This window comes from Pseudopipra pipra, chromosome 22, assembly GCF_036250125.1.
Source record: "Pseudopipra pipra isolate bDixPip1 chromosome 22, bDixPip1.hap1, whole genome shotgun sequence".
In the NCBI taxonomy this organism is placed as follows: domain Eukaryota; kingdom Metazoa; phylum Chordata; class Aves; order Passeriformes; family Pipridae; genus Pseudopipra; species Pseudopipra pipra.
In genome coordinates, this window is record NC_087570.1 from 2500321 (window position 1) to 2520654 (window position 20334).

A 20334-nucleotide genomic window follows, 5' to 3' on the forward strand; every position below is an offset into this window, starting at 1 on the left:
CCTGCTGCCTGTGGGTGACAGTGACACTGCTTGCCTGTGTCAAACAAGGGCCACAGGAGCTCTGCCTGAAAGACTAAAGGTCTTCACTGAATACCTGGGATCCTTCACTTATCTCTCCCCCTGTGGCTACGTGGGTTCACCCCCAGGTAAAAATGAGCTCAGCAGCTCCAAAATTGCCTCAGAACAGTCAAGCAGCAGCTGGAGAAGCAAAGATGTCACTGCTGGGATGCTGGTGCCTAATTACCCCCAGAATTGCAGCATAAAAACCATTCCTGCACGGGGAGATTTGTCGTGAAATCATCACTGGGACACCTGAACTCTGTGGCTCTGCTGTCCCAGAGGGCTGTTATTATCTGCTGGTGCCCTTCAGCAGCTTGTTCTGCTCCAGCAACAAGCTCTGGGGGCCAGCAGAGCCCAGCCTGGCACTGGAGCAGGGAGCTGGCACTGGATTTATTCACAGTCATGTGAAGAAATATGTGATTTGAATATGTCACATAAATAAAATGTGCTCATGTGATTCTGAGCACAACCGACCCCCTTTTGGGCCTTGATTTTTTGGAAAGGCCCAGCTCAGGTGTGAGAGCTTCACATATTTCAGCACTGACATCACAGGCACGGAGAATGACCCCAATGCAGAATTTGGGAGGTGATTTCCCAACTGCAGCAGGGCTGAGGGATGTTCTGTAATAAAGAGGAACCTGCTAAGCTGAAAATTGGTCCCCACCCTCAGCAGAGAGTGAGCTGAGCTCCCTCCTCACCTGATCCCTGTTCCTGGGCTCCCACAGAAACCATTTGATCCTACTAAAGGTGGCACCAGCAGGTGGGAAGCAGATTTTTTTCCCATCCCTGTCCTCTGTGTTGGCACATCCCTCCTGTGCCAAATCTGACCATGAGACAAGATGTCAGCACTTGCTCTCTGGTCCTGCTGGGACCTTTGGGCAGAGGATTTGATCCTTTCTCCCAAACTTGGCTCCTTCTGCAAATTATGTTAGAAGATGCAGTGATTTTTCTAGCACACTGAGACCAGTATTAAGCAAATCAAGCAAAACTGAGGCTTTCAAAACCATGTTGGTGCTTGGCTGGGAGGATTCCACCTCCCTGTCTGGAAGCAAAACTCTTCCCATGATTTGGCCCTTATAAATTTAAGCTTCTGGACCTTTTGAAGAAGATGTTTCCAGAAATAACAATTAAGCAACAAGGACCCCAAATATCAATTGAAGGCAAAACAAAGTCAAACTAAACCCTCAGTCACAGTCTGTAGTCAGAGCATTTTATTCTTTAAAAAAAGTTACAAAACAAAGCTCGTGGATTTCTTGTTAACTCTTGTTTTCTGCAGAAAGTCACAAACAAGGTTATAACAGAGTAAAATGCTCCTGTGCAAACGTCAGCATCAAAAATAAACGTGTTATTTTATGTACATATAAGTTACTGTCAAATATTAACATGAAACCATCTCTGTTTATAAATGGACTGCAACAAAAACGCAGCACTGTTTAACCTTCTACAGAAATCAGATGCTTTTTCACCTGAAAAGGGTATCAACCCCAGTTCTTCTCTTCCTTTGCCCTCTGAGGTAGAGCCAGTCTCGTTTGAAATCATCTGGGGTGAGTCTAAAAGCATCTCAGCAGCAGCATCCTGTGCCTTGGCCTCAAAATGCAACAGGAACAGGCTCAGGACAGGAGGTGTCTTGGAAGCCAAGCTGGAATCAGAGCCTGTTACAAGCTCTGTCTGTGACACCCCTGGATGTGAATCATGGAATCATGGAATGGTTTGGGCTGGAAGGGACCTCAAAGCTCATCTCCTTCCCACCCCCTGCCACGGGCAGGGGCACCTTCCACTGGACCAGGCAATCCTTGGCCTCCACTGGAATTCTTTCCATGAACAGCCAGGCTGGAGCACGTCTGTGAAATGTAGGTGGGCCTGCCTGAAGCCACAGGCTGGTTTCCTCACAGGGGTTCATAAATTAGGAGTTGTGAACAGGCTTTTGTGAGGGAACTCAAGGACTGCCCCAAGAGCAGAAGTGCAGCTCTGCCCTCCCCAGAGGCTCCTCAGGATCCACTAACCCTGGCTCCAGGACACATGGATGGGTTAGCAGGGAACCTGCAGCAGCTGGAGGAGGATTTCCAGGCTCAGGGAGGTGTGGAGGCTCTCCCAGGCCGTGGATCCAGGATGTCTCTGTTTGGCACCTTCCTGGCAGCAGCAGAGGAGTTCCCAGTCTCCCACTTCTCCAGGCACACAGACACCCCCTCAGCTTTTCAGTTCCCCTCCCAAACTGCTGTCCTGTGTGTCCCTAAACCCCCCCAGCACCACCTCAGGGCAGCTCTCAGCCATTCCCACCTTGCTGGAGGGAGGGTGAAGGTGCAGGTCCCCACTGCTGGCCCTGGCAACAGCCACCCCAGAGGGGGGACCCTGAGCAGAATCCTCCCCTTTCCCAGCCTCTTCCTGCACAACTCTGTAGTTCTCCAGGGCCAGGCTCACGCTGGGGACAGTGGCAGTGTGAGCCACTCTCAGGGTCTTCTTGGACCTGAGCCTTTGGTAGCAGAAGAGGAGAGACAGGACCAGGGTGTCGATGAGCAGCTCGAACATCTCAACCACAGACAGCACTGAGGAGCCAAACCAGAGGCTCCACTGGCTCCCCATGCTGGACAGCAGCAGGTTCTCCTGTGGGAAGAGTCAGAGGGTTGTGTTTATCAACCTGGGAAGAGGAAATCTTTGCCCGTTGCCAGCAGGTCAGTTTGGTGCTGCCAGCCGGGGAGGGAATTAGGTGTAAAATGGGAAAAAACTCCCAGTCTCTTCCCTAAGGAGAATATTCCCATGCTGGCAGCTGTAAATAACCCTCCCTCCAGCCATCCTGACACCCCAAAACTAACGACAGGGCACAGGGTTTGGAGCTGACGGGGTGGAACCTACTGAGAGCAGAGGAGACTCGTTCACAGACTGGTAGTTGAGCTGCTGGTAGAAGATGGTCACCTTGGCAATGTCCCTCCTGGGTGGGAGAGAGGGAGCAGTCAGGAACGGTGGGACACCACCTGCCATTCACCTGCTGGTTTGACTTGCTGATTCCCAGGCAAGGGAGGTGTCCCCACACCCACAAACCTTCCTCCTGAGGGAGTTCAACACGGGAAAAGCTCCCGGGAGTCAACATCTCACAGCGTTGTGAGGAGAGGTGGAAGTTTATTGGATGACCCTGCATGTTTTTTTCCTCTGGTCCTCCCTTTCCAGCCTTACCATCTACAAATTCTGGGAGGATGAAGAGCTAATCCAGAGTTTTTAACAGGGACTAACCTGTTGCTGGTGGAATTATATCCATTCTGGTGCCTCAGAGCCTGGCGGACCCAGTCCTGCAGCAAAGATGGGTGTTAGTGGCAATCCTGCCTATGGAGCTTTTCTGTGTTTTCTATGTAGATTTTTAGCAATCAAATGGCTATGAAAAATACTAAAAAATGATGTAATTGGCTGATTTATAACACACAGTGATAGCTATCAAGCACCAACCACACTTGCCAGAATATCAGGGAAATACACGCTGATGTTTTAGGTGTGCAAAACATTCTGGTTCGTTATTCTGCCTTTGATGGGCAACCCCACCAGATAATTTCCTCTTTTAAAATGCACTGGTTGATTTTAGATCCCCATTATCACCTGCAGGAATGAATAACCTGACCATTTACCATCAGAACATGAGAAACAGTCCCCTGCTGACTCACAGAGGCTCCAGGGCAGCCCTGCAGCACCTGAGTTGTCACCCCACAACTCCCACGGGGAGCAGAGTCATTAACCCCACTCTGGAGGTGGGAACTGAGGCAGGGAGGTTGCTTAAGGTCACAGGGAAGTTTGGGATAGATCAGGGATTGGCTGAACCTCTCCAACATCTGAGTCTGGCAGCTTGGAGCACCCTGGGCTAGTGGAAGGTGCCCCTTCCCATGGCAGGGGGAGGAACCAAGTGATCCTTAAGGTCCCTTCCAACCCAAACCACTCGAGGATTATATTATTTAATTTAACTACAAGGTCACTCCCAGACTTTAGACCAGTTTGCTTTGTTTGCTGCCACCCAAGTCATTGTTTCCACCCTTGATTTTACTGTTCAACAGCCCCAGCAAGGGCAGAATCCCCCCAAAACTCACAGGGGCAGTACCTGAGATTTTGCTGATGGCCACTTTGCTGTCCCAGCAGACACCTTGTACAGGGATTCCCTGGGGAGATAAAAGAGGAGATTATGATCACAATGACTCCTGCCACCAAGGAGTTTAACAATCCCAACTAGTGCCCAAAGCAGAAGTTACTGGGAAAGCTCTCGAGGTCCTTGGAGAAAGTTCTCTAAGTCAGCTTAGAAAATAAAACCAGAGGCTGCCTGAAAAACTGTTCAGGTCAGGAGGAAAACTAGAATGGTTTCAAAAGGGTGGTAGCTTTTCTTTGATACGTTCAAAATGAAAATATTTAGCTTTAAAACACGTCTTTCCATTTTGAAACTGACCCCCAATAAAAAAGGTGAAAATAAAGTGATAAAGGTTGAGAAGTTACACAAAATAGCTTGGCTTGGGCTTTAATAAAACATTGTAGTGTGATTAAAACTATTTCTTCCCCTCCTTGCTGTCAGGGACATACAAAGTTCTTATTTAATTTGTCTAATGCCACCTTTTCCCTTTCCCAGAACTGGGGGTCAAACATCACACTGAAACCTCTCTGGCTCAGGAAAAGCCAGTTGATGCAGAAATTTTCCACTCAGTTCCCCCTCCAAGCTGGCATTTCTGAGCTCTGTTTTTGGGACCCACCTGCAGGGCTTGGGGCACTGGTCGAAGCAGTTCAGGTGGTGATTTCTGAGCCTGTTGTAGAGCTGGTAAAAGCAGTGCCCTGGGGAAAGGAATGGAAGGAACACACTCTCAGATGCTTCCTCTCCCTTTGGAATGGTTCCAGAGGAGGTTCACCCCCTGGAAGTGCAGGTGAGGGTCTGCTGAGGGGGGGCCACCAGGAAACCAGGAGGGTTCATTCAAAGCTTTGTCTCAGAATCATGGAATCACAGAAGGTTTGGGTTGGGAGGGACACCTTCCACTATCCCACGTTGCTCCAACCTGGCTTTGGACACTCCCAGGGATTTGGGGCAGCCACAGATGTGCCAGAGCCTCCCCACCCTCCCAGGGAAGAGTTTCATCCATGTATTTCTCACACCAGCACAGCCACCAGTGCTGAGAAGATGAAGGAGTTTGACCCCCCATGAATGTCCTTAATAAAGGAGTTTTTATCACCAGCTCAGTATCCATGAATAACCCAGCCAGGTGCCCATCACCCACTGGATTCAGGGATTCAGGGAGCATTTGGACAATGGTCTCAGGCACGTGGTGGGAGTGTGGGGATGTGCTGTGCAGGGCCAGGAGCTGGGCTGGATGATCCTTGTGGGTCCCCTCTGTGATTCCACGAGTCCATCTAAGCAGGAGTGATCCAAGGAGTCCCAGAACCAGGGAGTGCTGCAAGAGGGTGTTCCCTTCTCCAAGGGGGACAAGCCAGCAGTCCCTGGCTCTTACCCCAGGCAGGCTGCTTGTTGTAGTCACAGTACTCAGCCCCAGGGGGCAGGGGGTAGTAGTAATAGCCACAGCCACACTTCTGAACCATGATGTGCTGGAAGCAGGAATGCAAACAAGCCTGGAAAATAAAGAAGGCAAAAAGAGGTCGGGTAACCCAGGAATTCTCAGGTGCCCAAATCTCCAGCGTGGAGGATGCAGCTCTCAGGAGACAAGGTCCAGGTTTTGTCACTGCAAAAAGACACCCAGCCACAGTGATGTGAAGGGTTTCACTTCTCATTCCTTGATTTTATGTTCTGGGAGACGGAATCTTCCCAGCTCTCTTGTTCATTATGCCCAGAAACATCTGAGTTAAACAGCCAGAAAAAACTCGAGCCAGGAGCAACAACTGACACAAATAAAGACCTGATGGCCCAAGAACATCCCACCAGAGCAGCAGGACAGCCTTGACTGGCCTGATCTCCCTCAGGTCAGAAGGAGGGAACAGCCCCAGTGTTTGGCACTGATTATCCCCCCCTCAATCAAACACATTCCAAGTGATAACACCCTGGTTGGGAGCTGCTTTTGGAGGGGCAGGAACCTCTGTTCTCTCCAGCAGTGAAGCTGCTGACTCAGAGGAGCTCTCTGGAGAGGGAGGGATGAGCTGTGTGTGCTCAGCTGGGGCTCAGCCAGCACTCCCACGGTACCTGCAGGGTGTAGGAGTTGTTGTACAGCAGCTTCACATCCACATCATCCCCATTAGTTGTGCACTTCCCATAATTGCCACCCAGGCGATTCACCTCATCCTGTGGACACACAAAAGAGTGATTAGCAGCGTTAATTGGGCACAGCCATCACCTCCCAAACCTCACTGCAGGGAGCAGGACAGCACAGGATGTCCAGGGAGGTATCAGAGCAGCAAAGCTACACTTTGATGATAAATATAAAGTATCAGGGCAGAGGTGGGAGAGTTCAGGTGGTCAGTCATAGAATCACAGAATATCCTGAGCTGGACACACAAAGGTCATCCAGTCCAACCCCTGGCCCTGCACGGACACCCCAACAATCCCACCCTGTCCCTCAGAGCACTGTCCAAACCCTCCTGGAGCTCTGGCAGCCTTGGGGCCGTGCCCACTGCCCTGGGGAGCCTGGTCAGTGCCAACCATCCTTTGGGGGAAGAACCTTTCACTGATACCCAACCCAACCCTCCCCTGATTTAGTATTTAGCCACTGTGGTTCAGCTGACAGGCAGCAACTCCTCCTGTCCAAAAAAACCAAACCACTTCCAAAAGTTCTCATCCCAGTATTGCACCAGGTGCAGAGCTGGAATGGGACTGAAGAGGTGCAAAAGCCTTGGTGTAAACCACATCAGGCCCCAGTTTGAGGACAAAAAAAGGCCACATTTGGAATAATTTTTGTTTTACCTGTGGGAGCCTGAGCACAGCAAAGAGAGAAAAGGGGGTTGTGTAAATAAATATACACCGAGGCAAGGAGGGGACACGTTGTGTGGGTCAGGGGGTGCCAGCTCTTCCCAACTCCCCAAAAAGAAGGAGGAACAAAGCTCTGGAGCCAGTGGCCAACCTGCTGGATGCCAATGGTGGTGGCAATGCCTGGTCTGATGTCAAAGCCTTCGTGCTCGAGGAAGGGGGTCTGGTTGTGGTTGTGGATCATCACCTTCACTCCCGCCACCGTGGACAGCAGCGGGATGTGATCCTTCTGCTCCGCCCTCAGGATCAGGGAAAGGCCTGCAAGCCAAGGGGAAGGGAGCTCATCACAGCCTGCTCTGGGCCCAGAGAACACCACCAGCACATCTGGGACTGCCAGCACTGATTAAACTGCTGGGTTAGCTGGCAGAAGAGCCATTCTTTGTCCTGAGAGACCTGGACAGGGGTCAGGTAGAATTGCACCAGCCTGTTCCAAAACTGCCCTAATACCATAAAATACTGCAATAATACCATAAAATACTGCAATAATACCATCATATGCTGCAAAATAATACAATATACTGCAATAATGACTGTAATAACACTCTGTTTGAAAACAAAGATAACATTCTGCTTGCTGTAAGGTAGGGCTGATATGACTTATCACAAGCAAAGAATTTGTGCCACCAGACCAGAAGAGAGGGCTGAATACATCAGAACAGAAGACATACTAATCCATGGCCAAATTATATTAACTTTAGCTCTTTTCCCCCACCCAAATAACATACCATAAGGAATTCCTGGCTTTGTAGCTGTCCAAAAAGGGTCTGTCCCCTTGCTGTTAAAAGTGTAGCAGCTCCCAAAGACAGGGTGGTGAAAGTGGACATAGTCACTGGAACGAAGAGAGGTGTTGAGGGGGTTTAATTAATTATTTAACAAAAAATAGGATGTGTAGGGTGTGTTTTGTTCGTGTGTGTGCAGGGACAGGAGGGAATATGGGAAGGGAAATCCCAGTTATGCCCCACCTGGGTCTGCAGGGCTCCCCATCGTACTGGCAGGAGTAGACCATGTCTTCTATTTGCTCCTCGTGGTCAGAAATGTTGATTATAACTGGCAGCTGGGACATGATATTCATGTAGTGGAACCTGTACCACTCAAGGATTGCATCCATCCCCGAGGAATAGGTCTTGTAGAAGCAATTCCCACCCGTGGCATTGCACTGGGAGAAGGGAAAGGAAGGAAATATTCAGCACAGCCAGGACATGACACCTTAAAGGTGACAGAGATCACAGGGAAGAGGCAATACTGGATACAGGGATAAGGGAAACTTCTGGATTTTTTTTCAGAGAGTGAAGTTTGTGATGATTTGAGTTCTCCCAGAATGGCTGAGGTTGGAAGGAACCTCTGGAAGCATCTTGTGTTGTGTGAGCAGCTTCTCTCCCTGGAGCTGCATCAGGTGAGCTCAGGGCAAGAGGCAGGAGGAGGGAGCAGAGAAATGAACTCCAGAACCTTGGGAGAAGGAATGACAGGGCTGCTGGGAATTCTCTACAGCCCATGAATCATGGACAGAGCCCTGGGACACTTTCTCTGGTCTTACTCAGGCCTCAGCCAGGGGAACACCCACAGGTTCTGGGGAAAGTCTGCCTGGTGCAGGACTCCAGTACAGGGCAGGATGAGAATAACCAGGCAAAAACTGCTGCTCTTTCCAGCCACATCAATCCAAGCTTCTGTTCCTGGATCTACACTAACCCAGGCTTGGATAGGAAGAATCTGAAGGATTTGTGTTTTCTCCCAAGGCCACAGACACACATTTATTGTATCCACCCTCTGGATTTGTTACTGCTGTATTTTGTTTTATCTGCAGCATTTCCAGTAGCACAGCACTGAGAACTGAGGGATCCTGCTCTGTTATTTCTAGGATCACCTGCTAAACCTCTATTTTTGCAAGTCTGTACTTTTGTGTACTTTTAGAAAGGGGTGCAGTGATTCCCACAGCCTGTTCCTGCCATTCCCTGAGGAACTTGTCAAGCTGGGCTGGGTCAATTCACTGATGTTGCTGTTTTTTCACTTCACAACAACCCTCACAATCAGCACAAATTGATGGACAGGGATGGACTGAAGCTGGGATGGATAAACTGAGGCAGGGGAAAAAAACCCCATCCTCCAATTTGTCTGAAATGATTTTTTCACTCTTTTTTTTTATTTTTGAATGTGCCTTGAGAGACCTTTAATAGCCCTAAAAAGCCTCACCTGGGGCTTCCACCCACCCCCTCTGCCCTGGGTCTATTTAAGCCCGGCTTGAGGCAGAGTTTAACCTCTCTTAGGCTGTGGTGCAGGGCTTTGCTGGGCTCCTGCCCCACCATGGACCCTGTTGATGCCTAATTTCACATCCTGAGTTTAAACCTGCCTCACCACCAGGAACTTCCCTGCTGAGCTGGACTCTTGGTTGGACCTGGACACCCCCTGTGAGTTTTCCCTGCTTGTTTTTCCTCACTTTTTTTTGGGGTGGGCCCCCATCCTGCCCTGCTGGAGGCCTCCCTCCTCTCCCCCTGTCCCTGGGGGAGCAGCAGGTCCTTGCTGTCTGTGTCTGGAGCCAGGTTTAGCCTCGAGGAGGACACACTCACCAGCCTGAAGCCCACACTGGAATGTTTCTTCCCTGACCTCAGGTCGGTCGTTCTCAGGAGGGAGAAGTTTTGGCTCAGCTTGAAGCTCGACCTGCTGAGGTTCCCCATGCTGGACAAGTCCTTGACACGGATATTCCCATCATTCATGTGGAATAACCTGGCTGAGGTGTTGATGCCATACAGGAAGGTGATGGACTCCTCTGCCATGCGATCCAGCTGCACCAAGTGCTCACTGACCAGCTCAAACCTGCCAGGAGCACAGTTAGCAGCTCTTTGTCAATATTCACATTTCCCTCAGACAAAAGCGCTGTATTTTATGTGCTCTCAGCACCTCTGGAAGGGCTGTTCTGGTCCCTGCAGAGCTTGATGTGTGTGAGAATATCCAGCAGTTATGGTGCCTTTGCTTAGCACACCAATAAATTAATTTATCAGGAGCTCCAGGAGCTGAATTTCCAGTTGTTGGATCCTCCACTGCAAAGCTCAGAACTTGAGCTGCACAAACTGGCCTTCCTGTCAGCCACCTAGCTAATTATTCCAAGGAAATTACATAATTCCTTCACTATGTAATGTGAAACTTCTTGATAACTTGGCCACTGCTGTGTGAGCCTGACAAGCAGGGCCACACAGACTTCCACACAAATTGTACTTTTGCCTTATTTACTCCATTCTTTCCATTTCTGTGGAGTGCAAAATGAGGAGACTCAGCTTGGACACACGTTATTCCAGACATCAGGAGTTTAGTTAGGAAGGAACAGGCACAGCAGCCACAGTTTTTCAGGGAAAGGCTGTTTGCTGTTTTTATCAGAGCACAACATCAGCCAGCAGCTCCCAGCCAGGCAGAGTTCCCTCTATCCTGAGTCAGCGGATGGAATTAACTGCTACACCATTCCCAACAAGATCTTGCACAATTCCTGACAAGATCTTATCTGGAAACCAGTTTGGAAGTAACAACAATCCCTTTCCACCTCCCCTGAGTGAGGCAGAGCTCTCCCTCTCCCCCCTGGGATGCAGTTTGGGGGTCCCTGACCCTTCCTGACCACCCCGAGGAAAGCCCAGGGTACCTGTAGGGATCCAGGTTGCAGATGGTGATTGCTGGGAACATCTTGGGCTCCGAGTGCATGGACATGGTCAGGACCACGGGGTAGGCCCAGTACTGGCTGAACATGAGGGCAAACTGCCAGTAGAGCATCCCAAAGCTGGCCAGGAGCAGCAGGGTCCAGAAGGCCGTTTTCATCCTGTTGCTGCCGGAGCACACGAGGCGGATGGTGCCGTGGATGGTCGTGTTCTTGCAGAAGAACTCAAACATGTCCTTGAAGGAGTCATAGAACTCGATCAAACCTTCCTCCTTGCCTTCTTCCCTCGCCGCTCCCTGCTCCATCCTCTACGTGTCTTTCTGTGAAAGAAGGAGGCCCCCAAAAAAACCCCAAAAATCTTGTTAGAGAACGACCACAACCCATCTGTGGATTCTTCCAAACCCATCTGTGGATTCTTCCAAACCCATCTGTGGATTCTTCCAAATCCATCTGTGGATTCTTCCAAATCCATCTGTGGATTCTTCCAAACCCATCTGTGGATTTTTCCAAACAGACCCAGAGGAGTTTGCTGCTGGAAAAACCCAGCAGTAAGTGTGGGCAGAGACAGCAGGAATTAGCAAAGAGGTCAAGCCCTCTGTGTGCTGCTGGTGAAGAAATGGAGGTGTTTGACCACACTGACAAATGACTTCTCTGTCAGTGTGGACATGCAAAGCCAAGGTGACTAATGCACACCCTGCTCAGGAGTCTGCAGCCAAAGGGGTGGCTTGTTTTCTTCTTTCTAAGAACCAATATTTAATTCTGAAGTGTCATCCCACTGTGTGTTCACACAGATCTGCAGTTCATTGCCATGAGTGGAATATTGTGGGCCTGGCTCAGAACCAGCCATGTGCCTTCATCCTCGTGTCAAGGAATTGGGATAAAGCCACTTTTCAAGTGAGCAAAAGGGGCAGATTAGAATCTGGTTCTCGTTTTTTGCCCTGTGTGTGATCACTCATCCTGCAGAATAATCAGGATTCATTTCTGCCACCCCTGAAATCTCTTCCAAGATGAACCAGAGTAGTTCAGAGCTCAGACTCTGGTACTTAGGAAAGACAGTGGAGAAAAACACCAACTCAGCTGAAAGCACAGAGGGGATGAACCAAATCAGGATGTGGGCAAAGCATGGCAGACACTACTCAAAATAAAATGCTCTGGGGTTGTTTCTGAAGGCCACCAAAATATTAATTAGTGCTATTAACAGCTTCTTTGCCACTTCTCTCTTTCATAAGTAGCTTCTTCCAGGCGTCTAAAAATCTTCTCTCTGTTTTACAGGAGGGAAAAGGAAGCACAGAAACGGAAAATCACCCAGAAGAGAGGCAGAACTAGAGATCCAAATCCACCTTTCCTTTGTCCCAGTAAGTAAAACATCTCCTGTGCTACTGCAGAGAATTTCAGCCTTTGTGTTGAACATTATTTCTGCTCCCAAGTTTTAGTCTGAGGGCACCTCCATGGGCTCTAGTGCCAGCTGGGGACACTGGTGACAGACTTCCACTGGCTGCATATGACAGCAGGTCCTGTAAGGTGTGAGTTCCCAACATTACAGCACTCTGTGAATCACCTGCCTATTATGCTATTAACAGAAGTTTACTGAGGACAACACTTTGCTCCAACCTTAGCTCCAAATAAAAACCTTAAAAACACAGGATCAGGGTCTGAAGACAAGGAGGGCACAAATAACTGGAGAATTGTTGGGATGAGATGAAAGCTCAGACTCCTCGTCCATCTCACTACTCAGCCTTGCTCTCATGAGAAAAAGCAGAATAAAAGGCCATAGTTACCCAAAGTGAATGCTGAAAGAATCTATCAAACATGTTTTTTTATGTATAATTTTGAATCTAAAAAAAATCCAGCTCTGAAGAGTCAAACCCCAGCTTTCAGAGACAGCCCACAGTTTTCAGACCTTCTGCCTGGGCTTTTAAAGCCATGGCTAGTTCAGCCCAATCAAATCTGCATTCTTAAAATAACTGGAATGAAAAAAAACCCCATATGATAATGCAAAAGAACCCAGAGGGAATCTTTCAGCACACACGTGTGCACGGGCAGCAGCACAATTCTCTCCACCACTAAATTAGCCCACCACTAATTTATCAAACAACAATTGGGATTTAACAAAACCAGCTGCCTGTGGGAAGTGCCTGGAAAAGGCTGCAGGTTATAAAAAATGAGTGGCAAACAAAAATATGCTCCTGGATCCTCACAGCAACTCAATGGTCGACACAGCAAACACAGAATAATTAATGTCGTGGAGGCAAATAATTAACCACGTGCAGAGGTATCCACAGCCACAGATCCAGCACAGACACACAGAAATACACAGGAAAACAAGCAAATCACAACCCCCCCACTGTACCTTGGCAGAAATTCTATCTTTGAGTGTTTAGAGAAGCCACTAAACTCAGCCCTGGGCTTTTTCCTGAGCAGAAGAAGACGAGTCCTGGTCCAAAGCTCCCCGATTTCTAAGTGAAGACACATTGGGAGCTGTCCAGCCTATATGGATCAAATTGATGACATCAAAAGGGGCAGGACTTAAGAAACAGATCATGGAAATTATTCAAAGCATGATCCAGGGAATAATAGGAAGTGAATGAACTGGACAAACAAGTTAACACGAAGGTTACGCTCGAGTTAAGGTTGGTTTGAGTGGTGGTGGTGTGTTCATCTTGTTTTTATCCCCCCCCTCCCCAGTTATTAGAATGGCTTTGTGGCCTTAATTCCTACAAATATCCAGGGGAAATAACCACCAGGTTCTTTCCACTCTGGACTTTCCCAGCAAGGAAGTAGCTTTCTGCCTTCTCTCCATGGTTTCCGGAGCCTTGCCCGATGCCAAGGGGTAATTGGGAGCCATTAAAGGTTTCCACAGGTGTGCTTGAGGAATCACATACCTGAGTGTAATCGAAGTGAGCACCCACTCAGCCCAAGGCACACGTGGCCATGGATTCCTTCCTGCTTCTCCAAGAACACTGCTCAGCCCTCGGGGGCTCTCCCATCCCCGCTCGGAAATTCCGTTTATTCCGTGGGAACAGACTAAATCCACCAGGAGAATTTCAGTCAGAGCAGCCTGGTTTGGGGACACTGCTCAGCTAAGACTCGCAGAAGTGGATTCAGGACTCTGGGAGAGCTCAAACACAAGCGCCTTGGATTGTTTGCATGATTAATTCCAACACCTGCCTGCAAGGAAAACAGCTCTGCAAGGGGTTTGTGAGAAGCTTGTGATAAGGAAATATTAATGCTCTGGATAAAAGGAATGTTTAGAGCCCCAAATCAGCCCAGCAGAGCTCCTGCCTGCCGTCCAAATCTGTCTAGAACTGGCTTTTCCCTCACGCTGGAAGTTGTGAAATACGACTGGAATTCCTTGTGAAATTGGATTCAAAGAGAAGGGAGAGAGAGAGAGGACAAAGATGAAGGGAAACACACTCTTCTGATTTGGGCTGATTTCAATCCTATTTACACTTTGGACAACGTAGATTCACTCAGGAGCTTAAACTAAAGATCCAGACAGATGCCAGAGACCATCAGTCACAAAAATTATCCCAAATCAGCAAAAGGGACAAGGCTGGTGTTGTTTTAGAAAACCAAAGCATGTAGAATGTTCATCTCAAATTTTGAAATGATTATTCTGAAAGATGTGAATCCTCCTAACCACCTGTTTTTACTGGGTTCTACCCCCTTTATCTTTGGTATTAACAGGAAATGCCACGAAGCATATATGGAACATGGTTTAGATTTGAGAAAAAGCCAGTTATTTTGAAGTGTAAAAAGGACACTTTTGATTGAAAAAGAAATGCAGTTGGCTCCTGAATGAACAGCTACAGTCACTTGACACTGGCTGATGAAGTAATTATTTAAATTCTCATTAAAAAAAAAACTCAGGGCACTGCAAACCTAATTCTGTCACGTCCATGCCTTCGTCCCCCACCCTTCCTTCTCTCCTCATTTTCTCTTGTGCAATAGAAAATGGCAACAATAAATCCTTGACAATGAGATTCTTGCACAACCAACAGACACAGGACAACTTCTGTTGCCTCATTATGGCTGCAGGCCCTGGTGCAGAGATTCTCTGGCAACACATCACAACAACCCCTTTCTGAGCCAGCCAGGGCTTTTTCCTGCAGGAAACGGGGAAGAACTGGAGGAGCAGAGGACATTTTCCCTCCAGCAAGACACCAGCTCTGCTGGCACCTGCTCCTCTGCCATCCTGGAGCCCCAACTGGGAGGAGAAAGGGGGGGGGAAAGTCTTTCTCTGCTTAAAAACTCGGCGTTTCTTTCAAAATACAGATTATGGAGATAACAGCCCTGAGAAAGTCCTTTGGGCTTGCACAAAGGCTGGGCTCTAATTATTCTGAGTAAGGCAGAAAATGTTCATTACTGCTTGGAGTAGTGGAGGGAGGGAAGGGAAGGAGTAAGTTCATTGTATGTCCTGTGCAGCAGCAGCAGCAGCAGCAAAATGTCACTGGTTGAAAACACCCTCTGGACATGTTACACACAGAAAGATGCTTCCCACACTGGGGGGTTTTTAATGGTTGGTATTAATCTAATTGTGGATATTAATGGGATATTGATATTAATGGCATATTGGTTATAATGGAATATTGGTATTAATGGGATATTGGTTATAGTGGAATATTGGTTATAATGGGATATTGGTATTAATGGCATATTGCTATTCCAGTTAATTGAAGGTTGGATATTATTAATGGAATATTGATGCTTTCATTGGTATTAGTGGAATCACCCCATTTAATTCACAAAGGCAAAGAAAATAAGGAATTTCTGTCATTTTGCTTGTGAGTTTGTCTGTGGCTTTCACACGTTGTAAGGACTGTCCAAAATCCACCCTTGGCCCCTGCCTCTCTACTAGCCCTTATTATTCTATATATTATATAGGCTTAGATGGATGATAATATGATTTCTACCTATTTGACAGACTGCTAAAACCCAAATGAATATCAGAGTGTACAAAGATGCTCTTGAATCTGTGCCTGTCTCACACCAGCACAGCCCAGAGCAAGAGGAGAGGCCCAGAGTGTCCTGCAGGCAGAGAGGAGACTTGAGCCACTTCACAGGGGCAAAAGTTACTCACTGAACTAATGTTCCTTGGGGGAATGGACTCAGGCAATGAGGGAAATCTACTGGTCAGTTGTTTTATTCTTGAATAGTTCCTCACAGCTGGTGCACGTGAAAAACATTTTGCTCCCTGGAGGGGCTTGAGGGAAAGAGTCAGAGATTAAACTGGAGAAGGTCAGTGATGATCTCCAGCGTCCCTCTGGCTGTGCCTGGAGCTCTAGAGCTCAAATATTCATATTTTGTCCAAATTTTAATATTTGGTCGTTGTAAATGTCCAAAATGAGGCGCCTCAGTGTCCGTGGGCCTGTGAGACCTCGGGATTGCAGGGAGGTGGAGAGGGGGATGCAAATCCCACCAGAGCTCACTTGGGCTTCTCCTTCCTGCAGACTTTCCCAGCTGGCTGAATATTGATTGCACTGAGAGGCCCAAAGCAAAGGAGCAAACTGAAGTGAGCCATGAAATCCCCCCTTCCAGCAGCTTTCCCTGGGCCACACCACACTGCAGGCTCCCTGTAATTTGCTGTCCACAAACCACCCCGAGTGTCCTTGGGAGTAACTTTCTCCCTGGGTGCATTTGTTCCATGTTCTCGTGCTCTCTCACACTCAAGTGTTTCATTACTTTCTCTTATCCCTCAGCTCACCTCTGTTCTTCCAGAGATTCCCTTTTTTCCTCTAGGTGGTTCTTCAGCCTGTGAGCTGAGAAAAGCAGCCCTTGGCCCCCACTTCCTCCAGCACATGGAGCAGATCCTGCACCCTCCTGCCTCCAGTGGCTCTGCAGATCTAGGGTTTCATCTCGATTTTTAGCAAATCTTGCTTGTTTCCTGCATGAATGGCCTTTATCCTCCTGGAATGCTCCCTCAAAACCTTCCTCCCACATTTTCTCTCATCCCACAGGACAGCAACCTGGTTTTCCTCTCTGAAATCTCTCTGAAATCAGCGCTGCCTGGCTCTGGTTTTGTGGGACCTCCCTCACAGCCCTTTCTTCACGGCCACTGGACAAGCCAGTCTGCTCCTCCTCCCACTCCAAGGCAGACAAACTTCTGTGGGCAAGGAGGGAAAAAGGAGCCTCCCAGTGATCCCTCTTTGCATTTGCTGGTTGGCTCTGCTGTGCACGGGCTTGAACTGGCAGGCAGCAGGCTCTGCCTCTTCCATTTCCCCCCCAGTTCTTACTATCCAAAACCACTTTGTCATCTTTTCCAAACCAGAATTCAAGTCTATTCAAGAGGCAGAACAAAGGCAGTCCCTGCCCTGGAGAGCTTCCAAACGTTGCTTCATGTCTCCTTCTGATCCTGCCCTAAATGCTCCCCAACTGACTCTGGTTTTCAGGTGCTTTACTCATCTCCTGGGAGCTGTGTGGAGCTCTGCTCACCAAAATTCCTGCTAGGAATCCTGCTATTAATTGCTTTGCCTGTGTGATGCTTTGAGCTGAGGGCTCTCTGCCTGGAAACTCCACCGAGCTGTGCCTGCAGAAACAGGACAGCACTGGTGTCATCTCCATGTCCCTTTGCCAAAGCAGCTCCAAATGCTGCCAAACCTGCTCCAGGCAGTAGGTAAACACTCCTTAACCTGTGCTGGGCTCCCTGTGCCATGGTTTTAGCCCCAGCAGTGCCTGAGTTAGGAAGACTGAAGCTCTCCAACACATGCCTAGGAAGCCCAGCAGTCCCAGCAATGAGCACATGCACGTTCTGCTACTCACCAGCCACTGGAATATTCCTTAATTACAGCCCTGCTCTGCAGAGGCCCCACGTCAGCCCTGCCCTTGGTCCAGCCTCCAGCAGAGGGTTAAAGTCCAGGCTCAGCAGCAAAGCCCTGCTGGCTCCTGGGATGACCAAGCATTCATTTCCACTCACTCACCTTCCTGAGTAAGATGGCTGGGGCTGCTCCTGTCATCCCTCTGGGATAACACCCCTGCTGCTTTCTTCCTGTTCTCTGGGCTCCTTTCTTTAGTCACGGGTCTTCATGGATGCCGTGCCCCCACTTCAGACCTGTCACCCCTCAGAGGCTCTCAGGCTGCTGAGCCCCTGCTGGCTGGTTTTTTTGATCCTCCTCCAGCTCAGATGCAGGATCTGTAGGAATGCTGAGGCAATTAGGACTGGCAGAGGTTGGAGAACGCCAGCAAAGCCTTCTTGCTCTGTGGACATGCAAGATGCAACCATCCTGGACTCACAGATACCATCACTCCGTCACAAATGAGGCCAAAATCTTCCCCAAGCAGTTTTCCAAGCTCCTGGGAAACGAGGCAGCCAGTTCTTGTGGTTCCTGTCCTCTGGCAACGGGGCAAGCAGGGCTCCTCCTGGCTCCCAGTGCTGGCCAGCGATTCCCTGGGGACAATCAAGCCAGTAACTTCAGCTTTTCCTATTGGGAACTGGAACAGATGTCAACAAGAGGAAGAGGCAGCACAGCGTGGCAGCGAGGAAGGAGGGAATGAAGAAACCGGGACCAAACTGCGCAAGGGCAAAACAGTCATTAGCGAATCAGTAATTGAAACTGCCTATTACATAAGTGGCTGTGTCAGCTGCCAGGCCTCTCCAAAGGGATGCTTTTTTGGGGCTAAATTCACCTGCAATCCTGGGTTTTTCCATCAGCAAACCCTCGGAAGGATTTCTTCACCTTCTCGCAGAACGGCTCCGTCGGTGCCCGGAGTCGGGAATTGCAAATGAACGGTTCTATACCCCCAAAAAAACCAACTTAAAAACTCAAAAGGGCACAGTGATAATTCTCTGAATTGTAGGTGAACCCTCAGGGAAGTGTTGTGGCCAAAGAGAAGACCTGGTTTTAAAAAAATAGACCATTTTGTAGCCTGTAAATGACGCCAAAGGTGAGCCGATGTAAGGACAGCAGAGGTGATTTATTTTGGATTCATTCAAACTTGCAGAAAATTATTTGGGGGACCCACAAATGTCCCTGTGCTCTGGGGCTGGGTTGGCCCTGATGTTTGGAGTGTGTTTATTTACACAGAGAGCAAAGCACCACGCTCAGCCTGTAAACTCTAAGATTTGCTATTAATCACTCGGGTTTCATTTTTTTTTTCACGCCCCCAAAAATCTTTACGGGTCAGTCAAAGCACAGAAACGCTGCCAGGTGACTTCCACAACCCATTCCTCACAGCACAAATATTCCTGGGCTGACCTGTCTGCTCAGCACTAACAGGAACCCTCCAAAGGAGTCCCCAGAGAACCCCCGGGAGTTATGGAACGGGAATGGTTTGGAAGCAGAAGGAGCCACATTGGCTTAGGGATGTTCCCAGGGACTCTTCACCAGGAATTTGAGGGACAGGACAAAGGGGAAGGGGTTCAGACTGAAAGAAGGGAAATTTAGGGCAGATGTACAGAAGAAATCCTTCCCTGTGAGGGTGAACCCTGGCACAGGTTGCCCAGAGAAGCTGTGGCTGCCTCATCCCTGGAAGTGTCCAAGGCCAGGTTGGATGGGGCTTGGAGCAACCTGGGCTGGTGGAAGGTGTCCCTGCCCATGGCAGGGGGTGGAATGAGATGGTCTTTAAGGTCCCTTCCAGCCCAAACCATTCTATGATTCTGTTTTCTCACTGAATTTACCCCAAACAAGAGCAGAAGTCTCCGAGTTCTTCCCAGCTCTTTAAATCCACGTCTCGTTTGTTGGAGGGTCTCCGTTCTGCCGAGGAGATTTTGACCAGTCTCCAGCACATTCAAAGAAAAAAAAAGGACCAAAAAAATTTCCCAACCAAAATGGAAACCAAATGCAGAAGAAGATATTTAATTTTCCCTATCCACCAGAACCACAAAAACAATAGCAATAAATTCAAAACTCCAGGGGGACACAGGAGGAGAGTCTGGCCTAACGTGGACAAAAAAACCCCAACTTGGGAGCCTTAAACTCTTGAACCTTTCTCTTCCCTTGCTGTGCAACTTTGGACAAATCTTTCTTGCTGTCTCTCTGTTGCTTCATCTGTGAAACAGCCCTAATGACACATTGTCCAGAGGGTTAATTGGTGTTTGTATAAAGCCCTGGTGATGTCACTGCCCTGTAAGCACCACGATGAGTCGTGCTGTGATACTGCTCCTTAATTGCACCAGGGGCAGCTTGGAGTCATCCTGCAGCACTTAAAACTATGTTTTTATGAGATATTCCTAGATCTCATCTCACACTTGGAGGTGATCAGCACCTGCTCCTGTGTCAGGGATGGAATTCCTGGTGCATTTAACAGCCCTGCAGATAAACCCCAAGGCGTGTAAGGGGTGCTGGTGGAGCAGATGCCAAATATTTTGGCCTTTAGCTTATCAATGAGCTCCTTGCAATGCCCATTGCTTAATGTCACAGACTTTCTTCTCACTTCCTCAGTAGATCTTGAGATTATTTTCACTTCTAGGCCTCTTTGTCCGAGATCTGTGGATCAGGAACAAGTGTAATTTGTGTTTTCCATGCAAGCCACTGAATTTGCCTCCAGAAGTGAATGCCCATCACCAGAGCTGAGATTTTTTTCTGGAATTCTGTCTTCTCTTGGAGAGAATTCATTCACTCCTCACTGACAGGCCTACAATGCAAGTGATGCATTTTGTATTAACTCTGGTTTTCCTCCTTATCCCTGGCATTTTTGTCAGGAGTCTTCCAGCAGCTTTTGGCAGCAAACATCAGCTTCCTGTTCTATCCCACTAAAAATGTTGACTTTGACTTGAGGGATC

The 20334-nt window shown here is 48.6% G+C and overlaps 1 protein-coding gene across 1 annotated transcript; it reads right to left on the reverse strand.

The window, feature by feature from the left end:
- Window positions 1–1277: 1277 nt before the first annotated feature.
- SCNN1D (sodium channel epithelial 1 subunit delta) lies at window positions 1278–19005 on the reverse strand. Its single transcript, XM_064678469.1, has 13 exons — window positions 17534–19005; window positions 10605–10936; window positions 9544–9790; window positions 7945–8138; window positions 7708–7811; window positions 7077–7240; window positions 6203–6301; window positions 5520–5637; window positions 4773–4851; window positions 4136–4193; window positions 3286–3341; window positions 2911–2986; window positions 1278–2661 (listed from the first exon to the last, which is right to left on the reverse strand). The coding sequence occupies exons 2-13, from the start codon at window positions 10919–10921 to the stop codon at window positions 2248–2250; spliced, it is 1926 nt and encodes a 641-aa protein (XP_064534539.1). The 5' UTR covers window positions 10922–10936; window positions 17534–19005; the 3' UTR covers window positions 1278–2247.
- Window positions 19006–20334: the final 1329 nt, after the last annotated feature.

Excerpts from the sequence above, each read along its gene's own strand:
- SCNN1D (XM_064678469.1), bottom strand. The coding sequence starts at position 10,921 with ATGGAGCAGGGAGCGGCGAGGGAAGAAGGCAAGGAGGAAGGTTTGATC. Across the intron at positions 7,241-7,707 it reads AAAGCCAGGAATTCCTTATG|GCCTTTCCCTGATCCTGAGG; the intron begins GTATGTTATTTG and ends CTTGGCTTGCAG. Across the intron at positions 4,194-4,772 it reads CAGTGCCCCAAGCCCTGCAG|GGAATCCCTGTACAAGGTGT; the intron begins GTGGGTCCCAAA and ends TTATCTCCCCAG.